General features: G+C 35.7%; 1 protein-coding gene across 2 annotated transcripts in view; it reads left to right on the top strand.

Moving 5' to 3' along the window:
- LOC144967640 (DNA excision repair protein ERCC-6-like) overlaps nucleotides 1-21,790 on the top strand; it is a 52,492-nt gene that overhangs the window by 5,465 nt on the left and 25,237 nt on the right. For both annotated transcript variants that reach the window (XM_078905154.1, XM_078905156.1), the window contains exons 3-12: nucleotides 42-235; nucleotides 641-828; nucleotides 3,879-4,004; nucleotides 6,205-6,370; nucleotides 7,126-7,251; nucleotides 8,434-8,526; nucleotides 12,771-12,922; nucleotides 14,108-14,213; nucleotides 15,660-15,775; nucleotides 18,958-19,171. In XM_078905154.1, the coding sequence (XP_078761280.1) occupies nucleotides 42-235; nucleotides 641-828; nucleotides 3,879-4,004; nucleotides 6,205-6,370; nucleotides 7,126-7,251; nucleotides 8,434-8,526; nucleotides 12,771-12,922; nucleotides 14,108-14,213; nucleotides 15,660-15,775; nucleotides 18,958-19,171 (1,481 nt within the window). The remainder of the gene's footprint in view (nucleotides 1-41; nucleotides 236-640; nucleotides 829-3,878; nucleotides 4,005-6,204; nucleotides 6,371-7,125; nucleotides 7,252-8,433; nucleotides 8,527-12,770; nucleotides 12,923-14,107; nucleotides 14,214-15,659; nucleotides 15,776-18,957; nucleotides 19,172-21,790) is intronic.

Below are 21,790 nucleotides of genomic sequence, written 5' to 3'. Positions count from 1 at the left end.
CCATTGTATTATGTTTTTTAAATTTTATATTTGATTTGCAGATGGCACTGAGTCAGACAAATCTAATGTAAAAAAAGAAGATGAAAATGCTGATCGTGAAAAGTTCATGGCTCTTGTTCAAAAGTCAAGGCTGCATGCAGAAAGGGGAGAAATTGCTAGAGCTCTTCAACTAAACAAGGAAGCTTTGACAATTCATTACAGTGAAAAACTTGAGAAACGAATAAAAAAGATGGAGGTTCGTCAAACCTTTGATATAAGTATAGATTAAAGTTTAATACTTTACGACAAGGAATATTTAATCATTAGATGTTCTATTAATATTTTGATTTCATTTTATGCTTAATGAGAGATATCCAAGACGTCGAAAGCAAATGAGAAAAATAAACGGAAATATATTTTAAAATGTTCTTTTTTTGGAATGTTGATTATTATTATTATTATTATTATAATTGTTGTTGTTATTATTATTATTATTATTATTATTATTATTATTATTATTATTATTATTATTATTATTATCGTTTTTATTGTTGTTGATGATGATATAATTTGTTCAAAGAAAAATTAGGATAGGCCTAAAATAAAGTCTTGAACTGAACTAAATTTTATTTATCTATTTTATTTTGCGTTCTTCATCCAGTTATTTTTATCTCAACTTGACAACAGCGATGACGAGGAGAACAAAGAAGACATGGAGGATTTAGGTCTGGGCTTCAAACTTCATTGTTCTATGGCAGGAAAGCTGTATACCCATCAAAAGGAGGGAGTTTTGTGGCTATGGACATTGTTCAGAAAAGGCAAAGGGGGAATATTAGCCGATGACATGGGGTAGGTTTCTTTTTCTTCTCTTTTTTTCCCCCTTTTTGCATCATCATCATCATCATCGTGCGACTATGTGGTCTAGTGGTATGACAATTGTGAGTAAAGAGCCCTTTCCAAGAACTGAACAATGCGCTGAGCGAGGCTTGAACCCAGGACCTTCCAATCCGAAAGCGAGTGTCATACCACTAGACCACATAATCGCACTAATAAATCATACTAAATCTAAACTTGCAATTTCTGTAAAGGAATGGACTAAAACGTTAGCTTGATTTCTGTAATAGCTTTGATCAATTACTAAATAAAAAAGAATATATAATATGTTTAAAAAGAAAAGAAAAATATTAACACAGCATGTTTGAGGCTCAAAAGCTTTCTTCAGGCAGCTGTGAAAACAATTAAACCTGTTGCAGGCCTGTAAATCTTCCGTCTATTGTCGGATTTCCGATTTTGCTCTATAAGTGCTTAAAAAAAAAAAAAAAGATAATAGTAATAATAAAATTCGTAACCCCAAAGAACAGAACCAATAAAAAAGAAAATAAAAGACTTTTATTTCGTTCCTCAAATAAATTAGATTTTATTCCGTTTCAAATGTCGACTTAAAAAAAAAAAAAAAAAAACTTTTTATTTGTCGCATCAAAGACAAAACATGCTATCTATCAGAAGCTATAATATTATCATGCCACCTACACGCTCCGTAAGACATGTATGTATTCACTGCCTGGCAACTGTGCCACAGCCAGCGAGAGAGGTCGCGAAGTTCGCGAGAGTCGTCTTCACACACACACACACACGCCTAGTCAGTAAATAACGCACACACAGAAGTGTGTCGAACCGGACCGGAAGGTTTCTCTCTTTTTTGCTACCGACACACATGCATATCTCCAGTTCTTATTTCTCAGTCTCTGTATTTCTTTGGTTCCGTCCCGTTGTGAGATGGAAAAAAAATAATGCGAAATAATTATTTTTCTTCGAAAGCTCACACACCACCGCACCACCTCCTCTTCTTCTTCTTCTTCTTCTTCTTCTTCTTCTTCTTCTTCTTCTTCTTCTTCTTCTTCTTCTTCTTCTTCTTCTTCTTCTTCTTCTTCTTCTTCTTCTTCATCTATAAGAATTAATCCAAATAAACGAAAGAATCAGCGTAAACATTTAATACAAACAGGAGCGAAGATACGTAGCTTCCCGTGTCGAGCACTAGACGTCTAGATACACATCCTTCAAATGGGTAGGAATTGTTCTCTTCCTTTCATTTTACAACCTGGAACCTCAAATAATTGGGATTTTTTTTTTTGATACCATAAAATAAGGATCTCGTTATAAATAAGTAGGGGAAAGTGACATGATTTGACAAGTCAATTGACGTGTCATATCTGTGTTGTGTGCATATTTTTGTCCTGTTGTGTCTATTTTCGCGTTTCAAAAAGTTCCGACAATTTTTTCACCAACCATTTACAGGCCTGCTGTTGTACTTCGCATGAAATACAGACAAACAGGATCAATGATGGTGGAAAGAATTTCTACCACTTTTAAAAGCTGTTTATACTCATTTTTGTTAAATACTTTTAACAGCTTACAGCGATACTAAGCTGCTAGTAATGAAAACATAAATACATTACTAAAAATAAAAATAAATGCAGATTGACGACAGAGAAAGATTTAGTACATGTTTCCTCTCCATAAAAAAGTCTTGGAATGTCATTTATGTTTTCATTGTTTTCTGCTGCTGCGGAAGAAGAAGGGTTTTGAATGTTCTGTGTTTGATATTTTGTTCTTTTTTTGAAGCTGTTTTGTTAATTTTTGATTACTTTTTACAGCTTACAGCTAACTTAACTCAATTCTAGAGATTTTTGCTACTTTTCAAAATTGGAAAAAATGTATTAAAAATGAGCATGTACATAGATAGTTTTATTCAACTACCACTAACATGTGAAAACGAAAAACATTAATTTTGATGCTACGCCTATAATTTGTCTCAGAAAAATGAAATAAATAAGCATGGGGTAAAAGTAACGCAGGTTAACTACGGATATAGTCGGGTGTTCGGGTTGAGTGAGTTAACAGCTTAGTGCTCATTTCATACAAAGTTATGTATCATATAAGATTTTACTAATTTACTAATCTATCTAACATTTTTGTAGGGAATGGCTAATGTAAGCTATGTTACGGTTTTTCAGGTTGCGATCCCTATGTGTTGTTTTACATCTTCCTTTTTCTCAGGCACTGAAATGATCTAAAAATTTCGAAAGTGCCAAATTCTATAACTTATTGTGATCGTCTTTGTCTCATCAATTTCACAACTACGCCAGAATTACACTTGCTGCATCACTGCTCATACAGTATAAAATTGAGTATAAAAAGAATTGTAGTCGGGTTAAGGACCCAGAGTTCATCCCAATATCTATAGCGCTAGACGGATGATAGCAGCCATAATTTGGATAGGATGCTGGTCTATTGCAGAGTTCTTTCTGCCAGATCTAACAGATCCAGCTACTATTGAGGACAGGGAGTCTTCAAAAAAAAAAAAAATCTTGACTTCTCCTGGGAATTGATCCCATTCTCATCACATTTGAAGCCAGTGCTCTACCAAATGAGCTACTGGGACCTCCTGGTATATTAAGATAAATTTTATTGTCAGAACTATTTCATTTGATAAATAACCAGGATTGCTTTTTTTTTTTTTTCTCATTTGTTACAGTGAATGACATAATCAGTCGGATGGTGAAAAGATTTGAACTGAGATATTTCCAGGTTTAGTTAGAAGCTCATTTGATCAGAAATGAGTTCAACCTTTTTTGTACCTTTGGGAAATATCTAAGCTTAATTTGTCTTCTAAATATTTTTTACAGCTAGTCAAGTTGAAACATTATGAAGTTTGAGAGTTGCTAGATCATCTTTCCCATACATCTGACCATAACTTCATGAAAAATCACTCGATTTACTTCAAATAAATTAAAATGCTCTGGGGAGCATATTCTTTCAGAAAATGAAGAAAAAAAATGCAAATCCAAAATTTTCACCTCCTGACTGATTATGTCGTGCACTGACACATTTCATTCCAGGCTTGGTAAAACAATCCAAGTAATAGCTTTCCTAGCTGGTATGTTTGACATGGACAAAATCAAAACTGTCATGATAGTCGTCCCTCTCAGTGTTATGCCGTCCTGGGAGACAGAGTTTGCTAAATGGTGAGTATAATGAGTTTGACAATTTTATCATTTGCATCTTTTGAGGCCAGGCTCCCTCGGTGGCACAAAGTTGATTCCTTAGAAAAGACTGTTTACTCACATTCTCTCACTGTGCTCAGGTGTGAAATGAGTATCTAGCTTGTAACGACATTGTTTCTGTCAACAAAAAAGATAATACATGGAAGGCTGGCTTTTAAAAAAAAAAATCATCCAGCCGATCTGGGTCAGTATTGGTGAGTTGTTTTGGTTTTTTTTCTAAAATAATTTTTTTTAAAAATGAGCTTTTATATAGCGCAATATCTACTAAATGTGCTCAATGCGCTTTACAAAGGGTCCCTGACCAACAGTAACATGTAGAACAGCATATAGCGCCTGTCAGGCGATATTACAATTTTTTTCAGACAGAGACAACGCCGTTTTACACCTGAGTACAGTGAGAGAATGTGAGCAACTATGTCTTGTCCTACATCTTTTAAGTTTGCTATTGGCTTGGGACCTCTTTTAAAGCACTTTTAGCATGTTTAATAGATATTGCACTGAATAATATCTAAAGTTTATAGCCTTTTCCAGATGTACTTGATTGTATTCCAGTGTTGACGTCATAACTTTTTCACCCATGGGAGCACTGAGAGCAATATAATTCCTGCTTAATTCCCTCCTTACCAGCCATTTCCAGAATTTTCCCTGCACCATCAGGCAAACCAACACAAAAATATATTCTATACATAATATTGTTCAGCTCTACAACACAGTGTCAAGTTTTTATAGTGATAACAAAAAACTTTTCTTTAAATTTTGGGATATAAAGAAGAAAATAGAATGAGAAAACTGTTGATTTCATCATAACGAATATGACGATTTCCCTATGGTTGGTAAGGAGAGGGTTGATTCAAGCTGCTTTGCTGCAATTGCTAACTCACTCACTCACTCACTCACTATCCAGTGTCGTCCTCATTGATGTTGGCTGCCCGCACTCTGTGATGACAAAAATCTGCCCATTCTCTTCGTCTGTTGGTGCTATTATATAATTCTCTTCCATTCATCTCTGTTCATTCTAGGATGTTTTATATATAACTAGTTGCTAACTAGGGGAATAAAATTGGATCTGCAGTTATATTCAGATTATCCGTGGTGCCAACAACCTATATAAGATATGCATATTCTTACACATTTTTCTTCATTGTACCTAATTTGCTGAGGATGATAATCATTTTTTATAGTTCTATTATTCAAGTATTTTATTTTAACGTTCATGCACTTTGTTGGGGGACGAAGTGGCCTGTGGTTAAGGCATTGCACTGTGACCCGGAAGGTCCTGGGTTCGAACCCTGCTTCAGGCACTTTCGTTTTTTCCTTGAGCAAGATTATTTACCCCCAATTTGCTCACTTGCACAACATGGGTGATTCCTGTTGACATCATATATCTTGTTTGATGAATTATCTATACTCCTCGTGGAATGCCTAGGCGACGATATTTTATGATGTCGTAGCGGAAGGGCACAATTTAAAAAAAAAATTTAATGCACTCTTTTAGTGTATCTAGACACTCTAATCTGTATCTTGACGTGGAAGTTCATATAGAGAGTTAGATATAATATTATTTAGCGGGGTCATATTAGATTTATACATGGACTCTGGTCGTCGATACTAATGCTACTGGATTATGGAAATTATATTTTTAAAAATAAAATATCAGTCGCATTTTTGAGGCGTCAATAGTACTGTATGGCTTCAATGGTAGTCAACTGATCTCATTTAAAAAAAGTTATTTTGTCATTTCTTTATGGTTGTTTTTTTTTTTTGTTTTTTTTTGGTTTATTTTTTTTATCTGGGGTGAGATGAAATTATTTTGCCCAGGCCCTGGTCGATGTCTGTTTTAATGAAGGAAGCAGTCAGATGTGAATATCCTGAGTGGTGTATCAAACTTTCTTTTTCTAAGGACCCCCCGTTATGGCCTTATTGTATTTCAAGTTGAAACATCAGCTAGACTTATGAGATAGTAATATTTATTATGATGATGATTGTTATTGTTATTATTATTATTATTATTATTATTATTATTATTATTATTATTATTATTATTATTATTATTATTATTGCCATTGCTATCCATTTGCTTATTTTTTAAATATATATTTCTCATGTGTAAAATAACTTAATTTATATATTTATGCATTTATATATAAATTTATATCATCAGGACTCCAGGAATAAACGTTGACCGATTTCACGGAGGCTCAAAGAAGGAGAGGGAGAGGGCCCTCCATAAGATTCGATCTAGAGGAGGTGTGATTCTCACGACATATGGATTAATCGTCACTCAGAAAGAGACACTTGCCGAAAGATTTGGGCGAGAATTTGTCTGGGTCAGTGACTATAATGAACTATGTAGTATAATGAACTTTATTTCAAAACCTTGAGAGGCAGTCAGACTTGTCAAATCCTTCGAAACAGTATTTTAAGTCATAAGTTCTTTTAGTGTACTTAAACACTTTGATTTGTTAGATGACCCCGGAAGTCATATCTGATTTATGCGTTGATTCTGAAAATCAATCAAGAGGCATCAAAAATAATAAAGCATTCTCAATTACCAACAATAAAAAACCATGAATTTAGTCTTTTACCATCTGGGAGAAGGTTTTGTCAGATTAAATGTAGAACTAACAAGTATAAATCAACGTTCGTTCCATCAGCAATAAAAATGTTGAATATTTCATATGGTACAGCAAAACCAAGGATTGATGCGTTGACTGATTGACTGATTAATTTATTTAATGTTAAATTAATTGACCAATTGATAATGATGATAATATTTGGTGTCAAGTTGTCACAAATGTAACGAACTGAAAACGAAATGAATTTGTTTATGTTGTGAATATCGCACATGTGACAGAAAGAGAGGAAGAGAGAGTGAGAGAGAGAGAGAAAATAAGTAGGAGTGAAATATCTGTTCAATGTTATAGTTATCATATAACGTTATAACAAGTGTAACTAAATGACAAATTGCCATATTTATGGACAATAAAGATCTATTCTTCTTCTTCTTCTTCTTCTTCTTCTTCTTCTTCTTCTTCTTCTTCTTCTTCTACAAACAACCAAACATATACTTACTCATCCACAGGACTATATCATATTGGACGAGGGTCACAAGATAAAGAATAAAACTAAGACATCCACCGGCATGAATGCCATCCCAGCCAAGAATAGAATCATCTTAACTGGCACACCCGTACAAAACAATTTGAAGGTGATTTATGCAGGTCTCTGGGTGGGGTTCCTGACCTCCCATAGTGGGCAGGGAGCTAATTGCTGTGTCTTCTGTCCCCCTATATCTGTTTTTCCGACATGCTTTCTGTCTTTGTCTTGGAATGGGATTGCTTGGTTTTGTCTTGGCCCTGGCTGGGAGGGAGACAGTCAAATGTGTAGTTTTGGGAGATGATATTTTTTTCCTTGTGATGCTTAATCTATCGCAAAGTACTTTCCACCAGATTCTAATTGACTCGGCTAACCCATCACTGCTAGATGGGCAGGCAGGGTCGGAGAGAAAAAAATCTCAACTTCACCTGGGATTGATCTCAGTCCTGTTGCATATGAAGCAAGTGCGCTATCAACTGAGCCATCTCTATTTTCTGAGAAATTTGCCATTAAACTGCCAAGTTTCAATCTCAAATTCCATGTGTTAGCGAGATATAGTCATAAACCAGATAAAAACTCAGAAAAATCATCCCCTATTGTCTGGGGTTTTTTTTTCTCTTTGGGGTCATCCAAATAAATGACACCTTTGACACAACATATCTTTTTTATTTATGAATGGATTTTCAAAATTCAAAAAAGATTTTTACTCAGTGGAGATAGTGCTTTGATTTAAGTGCGTATTTCCCATAAAACTAGAAGAAAACATTTTTTTTCGTAGAAATTGCTAAATTGCAACTGATGCATGGGTTATTCCAGTTTTCGTTTGGAATAGATCCTAAAGACAGATTTTCCCTTGGGATGAATAAATTTAATTTTTATTTATTTACTATTACTTATCTATGTGGTTGTATGGTATGACTCTCGCTTTTGGATCAGAAGGTCCTGGGTTCGAGCCTTGCTCAACGCGTAGTTGAGTCCTTGGTAAAGGCTCTTTACTCACATTCTCTCACCGTACTCAGGTGTAAAATGAGAACCTGACTGTTAACAGTGTTTTCTATGTCCGAAAAATATTGTAATATCGCCTATCATGTCTCGTCCATCATGTTAAGTGTTGCTTTTGGTTAGGGATCCCTTGTAAAGCGCTTTGAGCACGTTTAGTGGATATATAAAAACTCAATTTTTTTTTATTTTTTTTTATTACTATTATTATTATTATTATTATTATTATTATTATTATTATTATTATTATTATTATTATTATTATTATTTTATTTAATGTATTTTTAATCTACAGGAACTGTGGGCTTTGTTTGACTTTGTTCATCAAGGGTCACTTCTGGGAACAGTCCGCACCTTCAAAATGCAGTTTGAAACTCCTATCACCAGGGTATGTGCTGTGCTTGGAATACTCTATTCATCAGGGATGCCCTTTTTAAGGCTAAAACCGGAAGACCAGTTTTTAACCATTTTCTGGTTGACCTTGTTCGGTACAGTGGAACTGGGATACAACAGGGATAGTGGGATTAGCTAAAAAAATCCTCGTTGTAAAGTCCCATTATATCCATGCATACGGAATTTGAAGGGAAGAAATACTGGGGGAAATAAAAAAACAAATAAACCAAAACACAAGGAACACATTTCAAGTTACTTCTCTAATTAAATAAATCAGATAAAGTGACTGTGACTTCCATTCCTGTAAATCCCCTCACCCCCTCTCTCACTCAATCATCTCCGGGCCTGCTGGCACTTGAGGCAATGCAAGGGATCTCCACCTGGTCCTGTCTTGGGCCCATCTCGAGGGACAGACCTCTCTGTTTTAGTCCCTCTCTATGGTACGTCTCCAAGTCTCCTTGGGGCGGCTTCGCTTCCTCTTTCCTTGGTGTGTCCATCGCAGAGCCTTTCTTATCAGTGTTTCATCAGGTCTGCGACAGACATGCCCCAACCATTGCCATCTTCTCCTTTTAATGACTCTCCAGAGACTCCACTTCAGCTCTCGCTCTCAGGTCCTCATTTGAGATTGTGTTTGGCCAGAATATCTTGAAGATTTGTCGCAAACATTTGTTTTGGAATACTTCAAGTTTCTGGATGATACCCTCTGTGATCTTCCAACATTCTAATCCATAGAGCAAAACGTTCAAGACATTACTTTTTAAAATCTTTATTTTAGTGCTGGAATATAATCCCGTTCTTCTCCAAATTTGTTTGAGGGAAACAAATTTCTGTTTTGCCGTACTGATTCTGGTTATGATCTCTGCATTGCATTCACCATCTGTTGTCAGTTTACTGCCCAAGTACGTGAATTCTTGAATATCTTCTAGAGGATTTCCATCAATAAGCACTGGATCTTTGCTTAATGTGTTGAATCTCATGACTTGAGTCTTCTTGTTGTTTACTTTGAGTCCAATTGAGCTTGCTTGCACCCCCCCCCCTCTCTCTCTCTCTGAAATCACCATACCTCACCCCCTCTACCACTAACTTCAGGGCACAAAGTGGATTGGAACAATGCAACAGTTAATTCTACCTTTTTTCCTATCCTCTGCTTTCCATCCATTCCAACTGCACCACTGACATTCACTAAGTGCACTTAAAAAATAAAGTCGCGCACAGTTCTAGCTTCTGGCTTCACATAGAACTCTTTACCATCTCGCTTCTCATTGGGCATAGTTACCTAATCAGTCACTTCACGCGTAACATATTAGGCCTAAGCATATCAACATGGTGATCGGTCAGTCACATGCCTCTCACTAGCCTTTTATTGTGTCGCCGTGGATACACATAGGGACAACATACGTACACACAATAACTGCAATTCGGCCACTCCCATCTCATCTTCGTTCCTATAAGTTATGTGTGCCTTCCTCTTTTTTATCTAGAGTAAGTAGTTTTTTCTCTAACTGGGTACTAAACTTACAACTCACACCCCCGTTGTAGCCGTGTTCCAAGAAATGTTTCCCCGTTTTAGCCATGGCATGATTTATATGAATTAAATAGGCCATAGAACAGGGATATATAAATTTCCTATTGTAGCCGAGCTCCCGTTGCAACGGAGGCCGTTGTACACAAGCTGTACTATGTAGTCTAGTGGTATGACACTTGCTTTTAGATCGGAAGGTCCTGCATTCAAGCCTCGTTCGACGCATAGTTGAGTCCTTGGAAAAGGCTCTTTACTCGCATTCTCTCACCGTAATCAGGTGTAAAATAAGTACTGGTCGTTAACAGCATTGTCTCTGTCCGAAAAAAAATTGTAGTATCGCCTAACAGGCGTCGTGTCTCATCCTACATGTTAAGTGTTGCTGTTGGCCAGGGACCCCTTGTAAAAAAGCACTTTGAGCACATTTAGTGGATATTGCACTATATAAAGGGTCAATTTTTTTTTTTTTTAGGTGATTTGATTTATTTAAAATAGGAAAACATTGATTGTTTAAAGGCAACAGTTAAGGAGACGCTAGATGGAAATGCGTCCTTTTTTATGATTTTAGGATGATACCATATTACCATTTGTCATTGATAAAGCAAAGCATGGCACAAAATATTTTCATAAATTATGCTCTTTACAAGAAAAATTTTCAGGTTTTAAAAAGAATTTAATAAAAAAATAGCCACTAAATGTGCGAACATACAGAATGAGACATGACACCTATTAGGCGATAATACCATTTTTTTCCGACAGGGACAACACTGTTAACAACCAGGTGCTCATTTTACACCTGAGTACAGTGAGAGAATGTGAGTAAAGACTCAACTATGTGCTGAGCTAGGCTCGAACCCAGGACATTCCGATCTGAAAGTGAGTGTCATACCACAAGACCGCATAGGCATCCTAGTCTTATTTCCCAACGAGATACTCAAACTCTGCTTACCACCCATCTAGCCATTTTCCCTGAAGTGACCAAGGCAGATGTAAGAATAGAAAATTCATCAAAAGTTTTGGGACTCAAAACCCGTTTCAGCCAACAAAATACTAATGATTTAAGTGAAATCCAGATAAACGAGAAAATTGATCTCTGAATGTCCAATCATGATCATTGATGGCAGAGAGTATCACAAGTTTATTTCGATAATTGGCTGAAGAAGGGGGTTTAAGCTGGGACTGTACCATGTTAAGTAGTTTGTTCTTTTTTTTACCCTATTATAGACATACTGATTCAATACATATTACAGTCCACAGCTTTTAGTAGCTTAGCTTAGTACTCCTATGTCGTTTGTTTTTTTTTACATCCATTATATCCACATGGGGAGGGGGGGGGGGTGAGGTGGCTGAGTGGTTAAGGCATTGCACTATGACCCGGAAGGTTCTGGGTTCGAGCCCTGCTTCAGGCACTTTCGGTTTTTTTCCTTGATCATGATTATTAACCCCCAATTTTGTCACTTGGACAACATCTTGTTTGATGAATTATCTATATTCCTTCATGGAATGCCTCGACGACGATATCTTATGATGTCGTGGCAGAATAGCATAATTTTTAATTTTTTTTAATGTCCACGTAGTGAGAGTGTCTCCCAGTTTCCATAGCATTAAACAGACAATAGCAATTGCTTGCAACCCTTTGGATGGGTTGCTAGTCTATCGCAATGTACTCTTTGACAGATCTAAACCCGGGGTGGGGTTCCGACCTCCCATAGTGGGCAGGGAGGTACTTACTGTGTCTTCTATCCCCCTGTACCTGCTTTTCAATTGTTTCCTGTCATTGTCTTGGAATGAGATTACTTGGTTTTGTCCTGATCCTTGCCGGAGTTCCTTAGCTGGGAGGGATATAGTTGAATGTATAGTTATAGTTATGGGAGATGATATTTTTTTCCTTGTAAATCACCTCTCTGTTATGTTTAGTTTATATATTATATTATAAGATTGGTAAACATTTGAGTGTATTCCTCTTAGTTGGGACCTGTGCTTGTGTCTGGATGAGATTTTTAGGTGATCTCAAACGAAGTACTTTGACAGTGTGCTCTTGGAATCTACACCTGTTCCCTATTTGAACCAATTCCCCTTTGTCTTACCTTTTCTTTTGTGCTTTAATTGTAATTCTAGAACTTTTGACTATCCCATTTTCTTCCTTTTTACTGGTGCTGATATGACCTTAATGTGTTGCAAGCACCGTAAAACCCTTAAAAACAAAACAAAAACAGATCTAAACCTAACAGACCCAACTACCCAATGACTGCTGGGTGGCCAAAAAAAATCTTGACATGAATGTATAATCTAAGCATTTGAGTGTATTCCTCATTGTTGGATCTTGTGCTTGTGTCCGGATGAGACTTATAGGTGATCTCAAATTAAGTACATTGATAGTATGCTCTTGGATTTTAAATCTGATCCCTTTTTGTTCCCAGTTCCCCTTTGTCTTACTTTCTCTTGGGTGCTTTAATTGTAATTCTAGAACTTTTTACTATCTCATCTTCTTCCTTTTTACTGTCGCTGATATAACCTAAATGTATTGCAAGCGCCGTAAAACCCCTAAAAAGAAAAACAAACATCTCTTGTGTGATATAATCAAATTTCTCATTTTGAAATAAATTCTTTATTCAGAGTCTGAACAAGTTTGTAGTATGAAATAGTCTTGACAGATTTCTCATGATATTTTGTTTCTGCTTTTTATAGACTTATTTATTTTATTTTTTTGGTTGTAATAGGCCAGAGAGAGAGACGCGTCTGCTGTAGATAAAAGACTTGGGCAGGAAATGTCTGATGCTCTCAAGAAAATCATTCAGCCGTATTTCTTGAGAAGAACAAAGAAGGAGGTAGCACTGCAAGGAGAAGAGACTCTAGATCAAAATTGTGCCAAGTAAGTAAGATAGCCATCGTGTTTTTATTATAACTTACGATAAATAACACACAGCTGTCAGCACATGTTTTTTTAGTGGATCTCACCGGGTTTTTATATTTTTTAAATGTCTTCAATTAAATATTTCCTGACAGGAATTTAAAATTTTCATTTTTACTTGATGATTTGGTGTTTACACTGACTTGGTTTTACTTGATGATTTTGTGTTGTTTACATTGACTTGGTTTTTCTTGATGATTTTGTGTTGTTTACAATGACCTTGTTTTTCTTGATAATTTATTATTATTATTATAATTATTATTATTATTATTATTATCACAAGGTTGCCGATTTCCCGTAAATTTACGGAATTCACTTAGTTAAAAAAAAAAAAACCTCCATATATATTTTCCAATCACCCAGCGAACAGAAAAAAATTATAGTATGTAATGTCTTTTTACTGGAGTTCAGTGCTCAGATAGGGGTCAATCTATGGGTTTTTAGATTAACTCTCTCCTTACCACCCATTTTCAGGATTTTCCCCAAAACTTCACATCCAACTCACACAAAAATAGATTTTTTAATCACTCAAACACAATAGCAGTAAGTTTTAGCGATGCATAACTTCTTTAGCAAAACATGCTCTACGTCACACTCTTCATTTTCTTTAAATTTTATGATGAAATTTGAATATATATATCTGTTTTCCAACATGCTCTCTGTCTTTGTCTTGGAATGATATAACTTGGTTTTGTCCTGGCCCTGCTGGGAGGGAAACAGTCAAATGCATATTTATTGTTTTGGGAGATGATATTTTTTTCCTTGTAAATCATCTCTCTGTTATGTATTATTGTATTTGTTATTATGAATGTATAATGTAAGCATTTGAGTGTATTCCTCTTTGTTGGATCCTGTGCTTGTGTCTGGATGAGACTTATAGGTGATCTCAAACTAAGTACATTGATAGTATGCTCTTGGATTCTACATCTGATCCCTTTTTGTTCCCAGTTCCCCTTTGTCCTGTTTTCTCTTGGGTGCTTTAACTGTAATTCTAGAACTATTTGCTATCCTATTTTCTTCCTTTTTACTGCCGCTGCTATAACCTAAACGTGTTGCAAGCGCCGTAAAATCCTTTAGAACAAAAACAAAAAACAAATCCTTAAAAGAAAACAACCAAACAAGTATCTCTCCTTTGCTGCATTCCAGAATGCCAGAATTGACCAGGAAAAATGACATTGTGCTGTGGGTGCATCTCAATGAAATGCAGCAGAAGATCTACAAGGACTTTCTGGATTTAGATGAAGTCAAAGCGGTACGCTTTCATTCTTGTTTTTGATATTTGTGTCAGTGCTTGACATAATCAGTCCGAAGGTGAAAATTTTGGATTTGCATTTTTGTTTTTGGATATTTTCTGAAAGAATATGCTCACCAGAACATTGTAATCTTTATTTGAAGTAAATCGGGTGATTTTTTATGAAGTTATAGTCAGATGAATGGGAAAGGTATCCAGCAACTTTTCTCACATTCCATACTTTTTCAACCTGATCAGCTATAAAAATTATTTAGAAGTGAAATTAAGCTTTGATATTTCCTGAAGATGTACAAAAAGGGTTGATTTAATCATTTATGACAAGAAATCAGTTTTGATAATAAGAAAAAATTGATCTTCTGACTAAACTTGGCAATATCTCAGTTCAAACTTTTTCACCATTTTACTGATTTTGTCATTCACTGCAACATTTTGTAAAAAAAAAAAAGAAGATAATTAAGGTTTCATAGAGTCATCCACTAACTATTCTTAAAGTCCCAAGCAAGCCACCAGCAATACTAAACACGTAGGACAAGACAATATGCCTGTACTGTAAGGCGATATTTCAGTTGAGTGGGAACTAATATAGTCGTAATATTTAGTGATCTAGAATTAATTCATAAATAACAATGTGGAATTGAATGTAAGCTTCAATTTAATTACAAAAACAGATAAAATGGACGTTTCGGGTTTCCCCTTTATCAACAAAAACAGGATGAATGAAACACTACAGACGAATGAGATAATGTGGTAGTGGCGTTGTTAAGATGAATAAACAAAAACAATTGAAGCCTCTAAATTCAATTTCACATTGTTATTTATTTCTTCGAGCTTCGAGCAGCAATATTTACATAGAGTTAGTTCATAGGGTCTCAAAAGTTCAGTTGGTTGAGCACTTGCTTCATATGTAGTAGAGGGTATGGATCCTTGGTGCAATCGAGATTTTTACTTAAACCTTGGTCCACCCAGTAGTGATTGGGTGGACTGGGTCTGTTTGATCTGCCAGAAAGTACTTTGCTATAGGCAAGCGTCTTATCCAAAGAGTAATGATGAATCAATGATTTGTTCTATAAAATACAATTATTTTCTTTTTTTTAAAATATATATATATATATATATATATATATATATATATATATATATATATAAATATATATATATATATATATATTAATAAAGTCGAGATACATGATTCAATGTTTTGATGTCGTTTCTCTTCTATTTTCATTCTTCGTTCTTCATGGCACAGAGTTAAATCTCTCGAGTTCACCCTCATTGAAAATGAAACAAATTTATTCTATTTTCCATGCATATGACCTCGAGAGAGTTAAAGTCTCCCCTGGCGATGAATAAACAGCTTGTTCTGTTAAAAATAACATCTTTTTATTTTTTCATATACAAAAAAGCAATAACATGTTCCATAATGTTATATTTTATTTGCACCCTTAGCTCCTCATGACCAAAAAATCTCCCCTGGTTGCTTTGACAGTCTTAAAGAAGATTTGCGACCATCCGCGACTATTGCCAACACGAGCTTGTGTGAAACTGGGACTGGATGGGGATGAGTGAGTATACGAAACATGATCTTTCTGCTCCTTTTTTTTTTCTTCTATATTTCACAGAATCCACTTTAAGAAATTTACTATGCCCTTCCATGTAGCTCATGGTACTCCATGAAAAAATACAGATAATCTATCAAACAAATGTCTTATATCAACAGGATTTTACGTTTTTGTCCCAAGTGAGCAATTTGGGTGGTTAAAAATATTACTCACTAAAAAAAATGAAAGTGCCTGCAACAGGACTTAAACCAAGGAACTCATGAGTAAGAGTACAATGGCTTCATCACTCAGCCACCTCGCTGCCAAAAGGGCTGAAGTTAACAGGAATGTTTAACTCACTCGATCCTAGAGATTTTTGCTACTTTTCAAAATTGGAAAAAATGTATTAAAAATGAGCATATACATAGATAGTTTTATTCAACTATCATCAACGTGTAAAAATTAAAAACATTAGCCTTGATACTACGCCTTTAATTTGTCTCATAAAATGTAATAAATTGGCATGGGGTAAAAGTAACCCCAGGTATACTACAGATATAGTTTGTGTTAGGGTTGAGTGAGTTAACATTTAGGATGAGACATGATGCCTGAAAGACTTTTTTATTTTTTAAAATAAATTTTCAACAGAGACAACACTGTTACCAGCTAGGTAATCATTTTCCCATGACTCAAATTTGTTTCATTGACATGGGTCAGAAACCTAGTGTCAAATCACATAACAAAGACGGAAGAAAATGCTGCATGTTGAGTTTACCAGTCATGACTGGTGTTAATGTTGGAATGTGTCTTGACACTCTTTATTTGAAGGTGTCCCAGTCTATTGTGTTCATACAATATGTTTCTGGAAGAACATTCCAATCTTTGATGGTATACGTTTGTGTCAACATTCTTTTTTTTTCACTTTGCAAACAGAGGCTTTGCTATCGAAAAAGGTTTTAAAAAAAAAATAAAAAAATTGAGCGCAATGTCCACTAAACATGCTCAAAGTGCTTTACAAGGGGTCCTTAACCAACACCAACACGTAGGATGTAACATGACGCCTGTAAGGCAATATTACATATTCTTCGGATAGAGACAGCGACTGTTAACGGCCAAGCACTCATCTTACACTTGAGTATGGTGAGAGATTGTGAGTAAAGAGCCTTTTCCAAGGACTCAACTATGCGCTGAGCGAGGCTCGAACCCAGGACCATCAGATCCAAAAGCGAGTGTCATACTACTAGACCACATAGCCGCACTAAACAGAGGTTTTGCTTTTGAAAAAGGTATAAAATTTGCTGAAAAAATTTGAGATTATTTTGTTTCACCCAGGAGGGTCTCAGTATCTCAATTGGAAGAGCACTCACTTCACATGCAAAAGGATTGAGATTGATCCCAGATGGAGTTGAGAAATTTTTTTTCTAACCTCCCTATCCAGTGATTAGGTAGCTGTGTCTGTTAGGGGTACTTCACGTTAGGCTAGTGTCCTATCCAAAGGGTAGCAAGCAATTGCTATTGTCCATTTACGCTATAGAAACAGGGATAAATTCTGGCTTTAATGGCCCCATGGCTTTTTTTTTTTTTAAATCCCACCCTAGATATTTTGTATTAGTAACCCACTGCCTCAAAGGGTTCAGTTGAATGCCGACACGTGAATTCAAAGTTAAAGTCATCGGAAAAATATGGCTTATAAATTTTTTTATTCTCCCTAATAATGCATACAAACTTAACCCAAATTTCATTTGAGTATAGCTTCAATGTCATTAGACATGTAAGATAGACAATTGTCGGATTTCAGACTACATCGCCACAATCTTTTTACTCTTTTTGTCATCATTTTTTTTCATTTTATATTAGATTAATGACTTAAAACATAGATGCCCTGCCTTTCGTGAAAAATTTTCAGACAAGTTTATCAGCTGCCAACCGGCTTCAAATAGTCTGATGTCACGTCCGCCCAACAACGAGCAGCTTGGTTCTTAACAAAGAAAATAGGTACTTTTTATTCTTCATGATGGCTAGAACTTTTTCACATGTCATGTGATCAGAATGCATCAAAATCAAATCATGATCAGATTTATCATATTTTTCTCCTATGGATACGCTGGAGAAGTATTTCATAAGGGCATCGGCCATTGTTCCGATAGTTTAGAGCCAGATACTAAGGTACTATGTGTCATTACGAGGGAAATGACGTCATGACTGTTGAAGCCTATTACAGAGCTGTGCAATCATATCGGCTTATTACTATTACCATTTTGAGACTGTGCCACATTTTATATTCAAAAGCTAGTTTATCTCAGACCTGCCAACTTCCCGATTTCATCGTGAAATTTCCAATCTCTATTCTCATTCCCGATTTCCCTAATTACCAGGTATTTTACCGATTCTGATTGTATTTTGTTCTCCAGAAGAAAGAATCACCATCATCATCATGACCATCACATTTTGATTTAAGTCCCATATTTGCCCAAAAATTTTCCACGAATTTTGCCTCTGAAAAGTGAGCAAATCTGTGATCTTCTCATTTCTGTTGATAAACTATTCAAACATGAAATTACACAATGAGCTTGAATAAAAACCTGAACAGTGTTGCTAATTTGGTGAAACACGATTAAAGATTTGCTTTCTGGGTGGGGTTCCTGACCTCCCATAGTGGGCAGCGAGGTACTTACTGTGTCTTCTATCCCCCTATATCTGTTTTTCAACACGCTTTCTGTCTTTGCCTTGGATTACTTGGTTTTCTCTTGGTCCTGGCCAGATGCCCTGGCTGAGAGGAAAACCGTCAAATGTATAGTTAGTTTTGGGAGATGATTTTTTTTTCCTTTTAATCATCTCTCTGTTATGCACTGTATTATGTTTTCTTTATATTATATATGATTTGTAAAACATTTGAGTGTATTCCTCTTCTTGGCACCTGTGCTTGTGTCTGGTAAGCTCTTGGAAACTACATCAGTTTCCTATTTGAACCAATTCCCTTTTGTCTTACCTTTTCTTGGGTGCTTTAATTATAATTTTAGAACTTTTTACTATCCCATTTTTTTCTTCCTTTTTACTGGTACTGATATGACATTGATGTGTTGCAAGTGCTGTAAAACCCTTAAAAACATTTTAAAAAACAAATTTCACAAAGACTTGAACAAAAACCTGAACAGTGTTGCTAATTTGGTGAATCACAAATAAAGATTTGTTTTCTCCTTTCTCAGTTTCGACGAAGACGATCTCGAAAAGCTAAGTCTGACGGAGAGTGGTGCCAATAAAATAGACAACATTCCAGACGACGTTCTGGTGGGCGAGGCTGGTAAAATGGGTATCCTGATAGAATTATTGGACAACTTCAAGATGGGAGGACACAAGACTTTGGTCTTCTCACAATCTAGGAAGTTGCTGGACATAATCCAAAAAGTCATTACAAATAGGGTAAGAAAAGTTGTGATTACGAGTACTGTGAAGAATAGTGAAAAACAAATAGTTGTCGTTCAGAACCATAAGGCCATGTGGTCTTGTGGTATGACACTCGCCTCGCTTGGCGCATAGTTGATTCCTTGGACGACTCTTTACTCACATTCTCTCACCGTACTCAGGTTTCAAATGAGTACCTGGCCATTTACAGCATTGTCTCTGTCCGAAAAAAAATTGTAATATTGCCTAACAGGCGTCATGACACGTCCTACATATTAAGTGTTGCTGTTGGCCAGGGACCCCTTGTAAAGCACTTTGAGCACGTTTAGTGGATATTGCACCATATAAAAAGTTCGGTTATGCTCAAAGCTCAATTATGGAGCAGGATCTCATCCTGGTTTTTTAGTGTTACACAGACAATGTTTAATACTTGCCACCCTTTGCTACCATGCAGATCCCAGGTTTGATCTGGCTGTCACCAGCGCCTAAGTTGAGTCCCTGGAAAAGCCTCTTTAATCACATTCTCTCACTGTACTCAGATGGAAAATGAGTACCTACAACAAACTACAGGAAAATCATACATTAAACTTACACATTACACACTGCGTGGAATCAGCGCTATTTCAGTTGGAACTCCCAAGGGACCAATAACCCTCCCTGCTAGCTACCAGCGTGAGGTCATTGGAGGTCAACTGGTATCAGGCAGTGCCGTGTCCAATGGGGGCAATTATGGATATTTATGGTCTTATAATATGTCTGTATAGCGGGAAAACAATAACAGACTCTTTCACTTCATTATTTTGATTTGAAAAGTCAGTTGTCTTTCTAAACATCAGTGAAAATTTGACATTCTTGTGGTTAATAGTTTTCTTTGAATATCACAAGTTGTTGATCTAATTTTAAGTGTTTGTAAATTATGGTGCACTTAAAAAAAATTTGTTATTCAAAACTCAGCGGCAGTATCTCAAGAATTTTAATAAATATCAAAAGTACATATATGCATCTATGTTCCTGTGCAATATTATCATTTGGCAGTTGATTTTCTTGATTTATTCATCGTTTTGTTAGTTCTGTATATATTTTTTACCAATTCCGTTCCTCTCAAACAGTTGTGTTGATCATAACAGTAAACTGATATGATTTATGTCTTTATGTGGTAAAATAACTCATAAAGATAATATTTTATTGACCAGTAAAGACTAAAAACCAATATTGTGTATGATTTCAATATATCAATTTACTATCAATCTGCCTATAAAGTATGACTTCTTTACAAGAAAAAAATCAATCACCCAACAAGGTTACTGGACATGCTACAAATATTGCAGTATCAATCATCAATTACAACTAGCACTAAGCACTGGTACTGTTAAATTAAATGATTTGCTCAAACAGACGGACATAGTATGTGGACAAGAGGATTCAAAATTATGAGGGCATATAGTTTATTCCAAGTAGTAACCTTTTTCTCCTTATTGACCAACTACATTCAAAACGAACACACTGTCCATACAGGTTATATAGAATCATCTCCTTTCTTCCAAGAATACACATTTAGTCATTGTCTTATAAAGTCATCTGATATACCATTGAACTCCAGTCAGTCAAATTTAGAGATAAAACAATTGAATAACAACCAGAGCCAAATCAGTACAACACCACAGGCATACCACAGCAAGATCATTTAATTTTTGGGAAATCACTGCCATATATATCTGAACGCTTCAGTCTATAAAAAGTTAACACATTCACTTGTGCACAAAAGGAGAACTTAAACTTACATTATATTATTTATTCAACATGCAAGAATACCCTAAACATTGACACCTATATGACACTATAAAGTAGGCATTTCCTGAGACAACCACACAAAAGCAGTACCGTATACATCTTCAAACTATAATGCCTAACAGTCATAAAAAAATATAATTTTGACTTGAATCGTAAGGGATTTAAGTATAGAAAAAAGTTATCAAGCCATTAAAAAGTTGGCTTTCAAATGTGCCCAAAACTCATAATATTTAAATCAGTTAAATGCTTAAAAGATAATATTAGTATTATTTTCGTCAAATGGTTTATATTTTATTCCTTAACTGATATTTGGACATAATTTATGGCATGGAATACTGTGGGAGAGAAAATGAGGATCTCACTAAGTCATGCCAAATAAGAAATTTACAATAAAAAATTCATATCTTTTAAGGTTTCACTGCCCGGACGACAAAACTTGGCATGTGTCAAGATCATCATTTTTACTACGAGGGCTCTTTCATAATTAACCGAAAAATGCCTGTAAAATCCGCGTTTTTTATGCTATCAACAAAATTCTTGCACGTGTTCATACCTTGACTCGTCCTTCATTTCTCTACGTAACAGCCAAGTCTGTCGACACACTTCTGCGAACGCCGCACCATGGAATAGATACCCTCTCGGAAGAAATTTCCGTCAAGGTTTTGTAGCCATTTCCGCACATGGTCAACAAGCTCTTCATCGACATCAAAGCGCTTTCCTGCCAGCTCACGTTTCAGTGGCCCAAAGAGGTGATAATCAGATGATGCGGGGTCTGGACTGTGTGGTGGGTGTGGCAAAATCTCCCATGCATATTTCTCTAGCCAACATTGCGTCACTCGTGCTGTG

This window comes from Berghia stephanieae, chromosome 3, assembly GCF_034508935.2.
Source record: "Berghia stephanieae isolate SIO BIC M18660-M18661 chromosome 3, UCSD_Bste_1.3, whole genome shotgun sequence".
Classification (NCBI taxonomy): Eukaryota; Metazoa; Mollusca; class Gastropoda; order Nudibranchia; family Aeolidiidae; genus Berghia; species Berghia stephanieae.
The sequence above is the reverse complement of the archived record's forward strand: the minus strand, read 5'-3'. Positions and strand labels throughout refer to the sequence as shown.